At 43.8% G+C, this 8,528-nt stretch overlaps 1 protein-coding gene across 1 annotated transcript; it reads right to left on the bottom strand.

Moving 5' to 3' along the window:
* Window positions 1–6,220: 6,220 nt before the first annotated feature.
* On the bottom strand, window positions 6,221–8,290 carry ID2 (inhibitor of DNA binding 2). The gene is made up of 3 exons (XM_051613394.1): window positions 7,832–8,290; window positions 7,550–7,614; window positions 6,221–6,867 (listed from the first exon to the last, which is right to left on the bottom strand). The coding sequence occupies exons 1-2, from the start codon at window positions 8,177–8,179 to the stop codon at window positions 7,558–7,560; spliced, it is 405 nt and encodes a 134-aa protein (XP_051469354.1). The 5' UTR covers window positions 8,180–8,290; the 3' UTR covers window positions 6,221–6,867; window positions 7,550–7,557.
* Window positions 8,291–8,528: the final 238 nt, after the last annotated feature.

Here is an 8,528-nt window from a genome sequence, read left to right as displayed (position 1 = left end):
CATTCTTAGGTAGGTGTTTGATTCAAACGAATTCAATCAAAAAGTTCAGTCTCCAAGGAACTCTTAAAATTTTTGAATTACTAAAGAAGCAGATTTACAGTGGAATTTAGAATTTTAATTTAATAGGTACTGTGAAGTTTTAATACTTGCAGGATGAGGTCAAACCAACACTTCCAACTTTTTCTGTAAGAGTGGTAAGAACAATGATGGGATAGTCTGAGCAAAATGGGAATCAGTAAGGATTAGTAAACAGCATGTGTCCACATGTATAGCACCTTACCTCATATCTGTTGGGTGGAAACATCTATATGTGTAGTAAAACCACTTTTTAACAAGAACTAGGCTGAGTTTATAGATTTGGCATGTAATATTCTCAGCCTTCTAGCTGTTTCATCTTTTGAAAAGTACTAATGGGAGGTTTACTTAATGTGTTTTACACCAACTTCTTAATTTAAAAAAGCAAACCACTACCAGCAGAGCATTTTTTTCATGTACTTATGAGCAGAAATACAGAAGAACAAGAGAGATACTTTTCCAAGAAGTTGTGAAATGTAGCTTAACCAGGTTTCTTTTTTTGTTTCTTTTTTTTGTTTTTTTCTGAAATTGCCTTTGCATCACTTTATTCCTGTATATTAACTCATGTTGACAGTGAATCTGAACTTAAAACAATATAAATCTACATGTTCATATTCTTGCCCTTTTTTTTGTTTGTTTGTTTTATACTCTTTCTCTGGGAACAGATGTCTCTTACCCTTAACAAATGGAAGCTGGGTATCTTCTGTCATCTTCCACATCTCTTGTAGTTAATCTCCTGCACAGCAATGTTCCTGATTAACATTTTCTCCCATTTCCAATGGGGTAACTCTGTGTGGTTTTGATGCTGTAAGAGTTTGTCTTTTCTACAGTGCATTGATGTGTTACAGCAGGGTATGAAGCTACTGGTCTGAACATGGAAGAAGTCTGGGCACCAGCAGCTGTTGTGAGCACAAGCTCTTCTGTATTATCTGCTCTCTACATTGTTTTCCAATAGACTGTAATCATATTACTTCTCTTAAAGTACTGCACAAATTTCTGAAAGATGAAAAAGAGCTTGTGGAAGCTCATGAGATTTACAGAAAGTATGGCTGAAGGACAATTTCAGATGATGTCTAGTACACTGCATTTCCCTGGGGTGCTGGTAGTGGATGTAGCTAAACTACTTCAGTTCTGTGGGGAATAAGAAACGTTCTTCTTGAGTGAGATGCTTGGTCTGGGCAGGAGCCTGGGGTCTCTACTCAAAATGAAAGAAACTTGGACTAGACTGGAAACTAAACTCAAACTTCAGCCTCATTCCTTTTTTAAGGCAAGATATGCTGATATGATCTTGACCAGTCTAATATGTGGGAGACACTTAGCTTACATTATCTCTGTCCTCCCCTTCCTGTCATTATCTCCCCCTGCAGGCCACTGCACCTTTTCTCAGGGTGAGAAAACAGTGTTGACAAACAGTAGACCAAAGTGAATATATCAAAATATATGGCAAAAATATCAAGAAGGCTGTTCTCAGAGAACACAAGATGCTGAGGGCTACATAGAGAAAGTATCACCTAACACTGGTTTTATGTTTTTCCCGAGGCATAAGCTACTGTAGCTGTCAGCAAGAGGGCTGCATGAGGTGGGCTGGACCTCTGCTCAAATGCAAGATGGTAAGTATCGAAATAATTTGTTCTCTTCCAAATGTGAGACTAATTCAGCAGTTTTACAGTCCAGTTTTGTTAACAACAGCACACACACACACAAAAAAGTAAAAAGAGCTTTGTGAGAGCTTTTGAAGTTCTGCCATCAGTAATAAAAGTTAAGAGCTGGCTTAAGCTCTTAGTTTTACATAGAAATACCTGATCTAGTCATAAAACTGTTCGCCACAGACATGGTGTAATTTGTGGGGATATTTACTGGAAATTACAACTATGTACTCTTTTTGGCAAATAATGTAGTTAGCTTAATTGTTTCAAATCTGAATAGGTCCTGTAACTTAATAGAAATATAATTTTGTATTATCTGTTCATTCATTACATTATAGTGAGGATAGACAGCAAGTAAAGGGCTGTCTTCAAGGGCAGCTAGCAGAAGTAAATCCACTGCAGCACTTTCTGTGCAATTAATTTTTCTCAGTTTGGCCCTATTTACTGTGTCCCCTCAGTTTTAATGTTTTTTCAAGGCAAGCACCCAACTGAAATATGAATTCCTCTCAGTTACTATGATTGACTCTGAAAGCAATGGCACGATTGCTGTGCAATATAAGCTTTCTTTTATTGAAAGAGTGTTTGATTTTGGTTGTTACACTTCAGAATTATGATAACTTAAATGGCTGTCCTGGAGAGGAAAATGGTAATGTGGATAAAACAAATTGGATTTCAAAGATGAAACATTTTCATTTATCTGTAGAATCAGAAAATAAAGATCCTTAAGCAAAACAGTAGTTTGAAAGGGTATGTTTGTGAAAAACTTTTTCTGAACAAAACTTGGTGTCGGCGTTTATGTAGTTTGCTCAATCTTTTGTCACACACCAGTTGCATTCTGTTATCCCTCAAAGCTGTGTAGATCAATTATTGTTGCCTGTAAGTAAACAAGGACAGTGGTGAACTGGAAGAGATGCTTACTCATAAATAAAATAATACTCATTAGCAAATTATTTTATATCGTTTCTACATTGTATTAATTGATCCACACTGCAAACTGTTATATAGGAGAATCCTTAACAGGTGGGAGATTGTTTAGGGAACATGCTTTGCTCTCCAGAGTAAGATACAAACTAGTGCAAATCATGGTACTTTTTCCATAACAGTGCAAGAAAAAATATTTATCATTTTAATGCAACTTTTTTGATTAGATATTAGGCAGAATTTCTTTAGTGTGAGGGTGGTGAGACACTGGCACAGGTTGCCCAGGAAAGTTGTGGATGCTCCCACCCTGGCAGTGTTCAAGCCCAGGTTGGATGGGGCTTTGGACAACCTGGTCTAGCAGGTGTCCCTGCCCTTGCAGGGGGTTGGAGCTAGGTGATCTTTAAGGTCTCTTCCAACCCAAAGCAGGCTGTGATGCTGTGATTCTTAGGAGTGAAATTCCTAGCTAGCAGAGCTGAGCCAGCCAAAACGTTATTTCCCAGATGCAGCTACAAATGGGGGTAGTAAGTGCCCCACGGGAGCCCTGAGCTCTGGTGCTGATGACAGGTCCGGACTCGGCCCCTTCCCCTCGGCTCTGCGCGGGCGGGCGGCGCCTGCGTTCCCCGTGCGGGCCGGAGGGTGGCGCTGCCGTCACACGCACCCGCCGCGCCGCGCTGCTCGGGCGGGGGCGGCTCAGGGGTAGGCGCGGCGGGGCCGGGGCTGCGCGCTCCCGGCGGTATTCCTGTCAGAGTATTGGCACTGGTTCTTCACGGGGCTTGTGAACGTTGTGTGGTGCTATAGGCGGAATGCTGCTTTGCCAGGAGAGGGTGAACAGAACGCCGGCTCTGCGCTTCCCTTACCTGGCGGTGGACTGGAAGGCCTCCGGCCAGTGCGTCACATGCTTTGGGATACAGAGATGTTCCCTGAAAATCCAAACGAGACATTTCACGTTGGGCTGGTCCATGTGTCGCTAAGGGCCATACACAAGCAAAGCCAGGTTTGGAGACCTCTCTTCTAGAGGGGAGAACCCCCTTCAATCTCGTTGGATCCTTTTTAATTTTTCCTCTTCTTCCCTGTGGGGAAGTGTCTATAGGTGCATTTGCAACTTAAATGCATTGCCTACTCAAATGTTTTACAGTGCTTAAATATTATTGTTGCAAAAACTATTTTGCTGTCACACAGTTGAGTAAGGGCCCTCTTGATCTCTTGAGTAGGTTAAGGGAACTGCTGGCAACAACTGTGTTCGGAGACAGGGGATGGGCCAGGGAAAGTAGTGAAAAATTCACAGAATTTTCTAATGGATGCTGGAGAGACAGTGTCAATGCTATAGAATAAAGAAGTCCTGTATCTTCAAAGAAACTTAAAGAATTAATGTTGAGGTTTTGGGCACTCAGCTTTGACCTTGCTGCTCATCTTTGAACAATAACATCTTAAGAACAAAATTAAGGAGTGAATGTCTAAGTAGAGCACCCAGCTTAAGCCCCTAGTTCTGATCACACGAAGGCATTGTCGAGATGATGAATTAGTTAATCATGAAAGAGGAAACATTTTTTCCTTTTTTAATTTACATTTTTAAAAACATGTTTGTTTGTTTTCCTGCTCAGCTCCCCACGTCTTGTAAATTGTGAATTTCTCTTTTGGCTATGTGTGATAAGGAAACTGGTTTCATTCTGCAAGTGTGTTAATCATCCTGTAGCTTAAAAATATCAAAGGCTTATTTTCTAAAGGACTTTCTTTTGAAATAAATACAATGATCTGACTCCTGCAACTCTCTTGATTTTGTAACTTGAACTGTGGGTTTAAAGTAACTGTGGTCTCACCTAAAGTTAACAATAGGATGAAGGAATAGTTTTGAGGGAGAAACTGTGTGGTGATTATGTTAGATTGTTACTGGTTTGGAAGGACATAGATCTCACTATGGTGACTAAAACCCCCGAACCTGCTCCTTGTCAGAGTTAAGTAAAATACACAAGAGGAGGAATATTTTAGGGCCTGAGGCGTGCTGATGTGTAGGGATGAAATATATTACTCCTGGGCTGTCAGGGTTAAACGTTCATTGCACGAAGTTGGAACAAACCGCGCACTCCGGGTGTTGAGACAGTAGCGAGGTTTGGCCACAGGAGGCACAGGCAGCGTGTGCTGCACCGAGACATTTCCTTAATCGCTGAAGAGCTGGGGGGGCACGGTGAGAAGCAGCAGATCCGCTCTGTCCCGTGTGTCCCCCTCCCCCGTCCCAGCTTCTGCTAACCCTTCTTGTCTTCTGATGGCATTGATCCTCTGAGAGGGAGTGCTTCTGCTCGGCCAGGGCAGCTTCTGTATTAAGAGATCAGAGCTGGCTTTCTCCCAGCCTACGTGAATGGATTTGGTGTCAAGGGCAAGGAAAGGCAGCTGCTGCTGCTCCAGAGCACCACCCACCCACCTGTTTGCTGGTGAAAGTGTTACAGGCCCCAGGTGAGGCTCCTGCCTTTCACTCTACCAGTACCCAGAACACAGAAACCCTAAACATGCCTCCCTCAGGTCCAAAATGTAGCTGCCTGTGCCAGGGACCTGTACTCACCCCAAGCATCCGTCAAGGTTTCTTCATTCCTATTGCAAGTGATGCTCTTTAATTCACACGTAGGACAAAAACTTTAACTTTCCATTATATACTAAGTTTAAAAGTGAGTTTAAACTATAATGGCATCTGATAAGGCACTGTTTCTGCATCCACTGTCTTACGACAACTCAACAGATGTAATGAAGAGCGACAGTTACAGTCATCTCAGTGTCCCCTGAATAAGTAAGGGATATAGTGCATAGCTTCTGAGGGCAAAAGAGAACAAACTGTTACTGGCTTTCAGGAATTTCAGCTCCTATTTCAAACTTAATTTAATTCTTATGGAGAAAGAGTCCCTTTAGGAGCAGCCAAAGTTTAATCAGTAACACAACAGCAATTTAGCTTGATTCTCAGTATCTTAAGTCATATGGAGAAGCTGCTGCAACTGATTAGAAACCCCATTTCATTGAAATATGGCATGGAAGCATGAAAATTCCAGTGTGGAAAGGCAGCAGTCACTTCATAATTCTAGATCCCATGTTAACGCATCACCAACTCTCACATTCAAAGCCTTTTAAGATAAATGTAATAGTTGAGGGACTAATAACCACCCACAACCCTTAATTCTGATTTTTCTAAACACAAACTAACAGATCTGGGCCATTACTACTGAGAACTGAATCATCCGTAGAGTTGAGAAGGGGGAAAAAGCAACAGTCATGGGACTGTCTCAGGATTAACTGCTTTTGTGTCTGTTTCCAAACACTGTCAATAGCATCCCCTCTGTAATAAATTACTTTTCTAGGTCCTTTCACTGCTCCCAGACAGATCATTTATAAGTTTAGAATGTACACTCAAATAAGATTTTCAAAGTTACAGAAATTATTCACTTCAGGTGATTTTATTCTTTATATTTTCTACATACTTCCAATTTTTACTTTGTAAAGTCATAACAGAACGTGTAAGTACTTAAAAAAAAACAACACAAAACACCACAAATCAAAGCCAAAACAGTTGGTCCCCAAAGAATAGAGCAAGCAATCAGTTCAATAAACACACTTGATTTATTTTGTATAAAAAGGGTTAAGTTTACAACTAAACTTTTATAAAAAGTTTAGCATGATTAAGTACATCATTACACTTTTTGCAGAAATGTAAATTTCTGCCACTATACAAGAAAACTCTAATTAAAGAGTTCACAAGGTTTCACTCATATATATATTTATATATAAATATATACACAGCATTCAGTCCTAGGTTTGTGTCAAAAAGGTAATTTCTGACCACAGAATTTCCTAAAAAACTGAACACTGGATCCTTCTGGTACTCACGCTCCACCTTTGGAAAAAAAAGGCAAAGTCTGCTTTAAAATGGGCAACTCCTTGTGAGATTTTGTTTCGCTCCCCACGTTGGGAATAGTATATAAAGGAAGCCTTCCAACTAGGGAAAGGGTATTCAAGAGTCTCTTCATAAATAACTAGGTTCAGTCCAAGTTGAAGAATGGGGTGGGGATAAAGATCTTGACTTTTTTTTTTCTTCTTTATTAATTTTAAAAGGTCCTTTTAGTTAAGATGTGGGATTTCCCCTCCAGATACAGCTGAAAAATAAGTTCAGCACCTCAAAAAAAAAAAATCCTGTAGACATTTTCTTGTGCAAAAAAAAAAAAAAAAGAAAATCTCACCAGTGGAACACCTGCAAGAGATTGAAAAGAGGCGTATTTAGGAGAATGCTAACAGGGCAGAGATCCGGACAGACTGGCGCCAGAGAGGAAGCCACAGTTTGAACATTTAACCAAACACTCAGAGATTGGGCAAACCCTGGCGTCCAGATGCAACACATACAGGCTCACACACTCGCTCTCAAGAGCACAAATTGAACATTAAAATAACATACACTCAAGGGAAAGGGTAGAAAGAGGATTCTCAGTCCAATCTCTGTTTAGATCTCTAACTGCAATGCTCAGAGGCGCCAGTCTGCCTCTTACAGCAATTACTTGATTAAAAGCAGTCACTTATTTAAGTGATAGCGCAGACAATCCCACATCACAGAATTATACGGAATTGTGCCAAGATTCCCAACTTAATCAGTCACTTTGGCCCAGGAAGTTAAGACTCCAAGAATAGATAACGAGAATATTTGCATTAACCAGCGCCAACTATCAGAGCAGCTTGTGCTGCTTCGTGAACCTGAACAACAAAATACACTTTGGACTGTAAGGCTTAGATATTATTAGTCTCTTTTCTTACTGACTACAAAAGCATGTCCTAACCAACTTTTTAAGATCTGACTTTCAGAAACCACCATCACGCCTCCCAGTCCCCGGGGAGCCCCCTTCTCCCCCTGAAGTTTAGAAATAAGATGCCGCTTCACTCACCGTTCAGTTCAGCCACAAAGTGCTTTGCTGTCGCTCGACACGAGCTCTGAGGGGAACTCGGACGCCTGCGAGGAGAGAACGACACGAGGGTGAGGGGCAGCCCTGAACGGCCCCGGACCACGATGCGCTTCCCCCGCCACACGCCGGCCTGCAGCCCCCGGCCCGCAGGAGAGGGGTCCGTGCCACCCAGCCCTGTCCCCTCCGCCACCACCTCTCTGCGTTAGACACACCTGCCTCTATCTAGATCAGGAGAGGGACGCGCAGGTGAAAAAAGGCATTTACCTGTAGCGAGAGGATGCTGATGTCTGTGTTGAGAGTGGTCAGAGGAGTTCTAGAAGAAGGATTCTGCCCGGGTCTCTGGTGGTGAAGGCTGACGATGCTGGGGTGCGAGTCCAAGGCGATCTGCAGGTCCAGTATGTAGTCAATGACGTGCTGCAGGATTTCCATCTTGCTCACTTTCTTGTTCTGCGGAATGCTGGGCACCAGCTCTTTCAGCTTGGAGTAGCAGTCGTTCATGTTGTAGAGCAGGCTCATGGGGTCATCCACGGGGGTTTTGCTCCGCGAGATGCCCAAGTTGTGCTCCGAGAGGCCGTTTTTCCTGACGGACCGCACCGGGCTGAAGGCTTTCATGTCGAAGGGCGGGCGGAGAGAGCGGTTCCAGCGGGCAGACTCTGGATCGATGGGTCGGTCGGGCAGCCTGCGGCGCGCAGACGCTAACCTCCCTCGGCGGGCTCTGCCAGACCTGGCTCTGCGGCGCGGGGCTGCGCGGCCTCCTCTTATAGCGGCGCGGCCGAGCCCGGCCCGCGCTGCCCGCCATTGGGGCCGCCGGCCCGTCCGTCAGCGCCGGGCGCGCCCCGGCGGGGCGGGCCAAGCGGGGCTTCCGCCCGGGCAGCCAGTGGCGGCCGGGGGCGTGGCCGCGCCGCTCAGCTGCGGGAGTAAATAGAGAGCGGCGCGCGGCCGCCCCGCTGGCGCCCGGCCC

The sequence above is a fragment of the Apus apus genome, chromosome 3, assembly GCF_020740795.1.
Source record: "Apus apus isolate bApuApu2 chromosome 3, bApuApu2.pri.cur, whole genome shotgun sequence".
In the NCBI taxonomy this organism is placed as follows: domain Eukaryota; kingdom Metazoa; phylum Chordata; class Aves; order Apodiformes; family Apodidae; genus Apus; species Apus apus.
The sequence above is the reverse complement of the archived record's forward strand: the minus strand, read 5'-3'. Positions and strand labels throughout refer to the sequence as shown.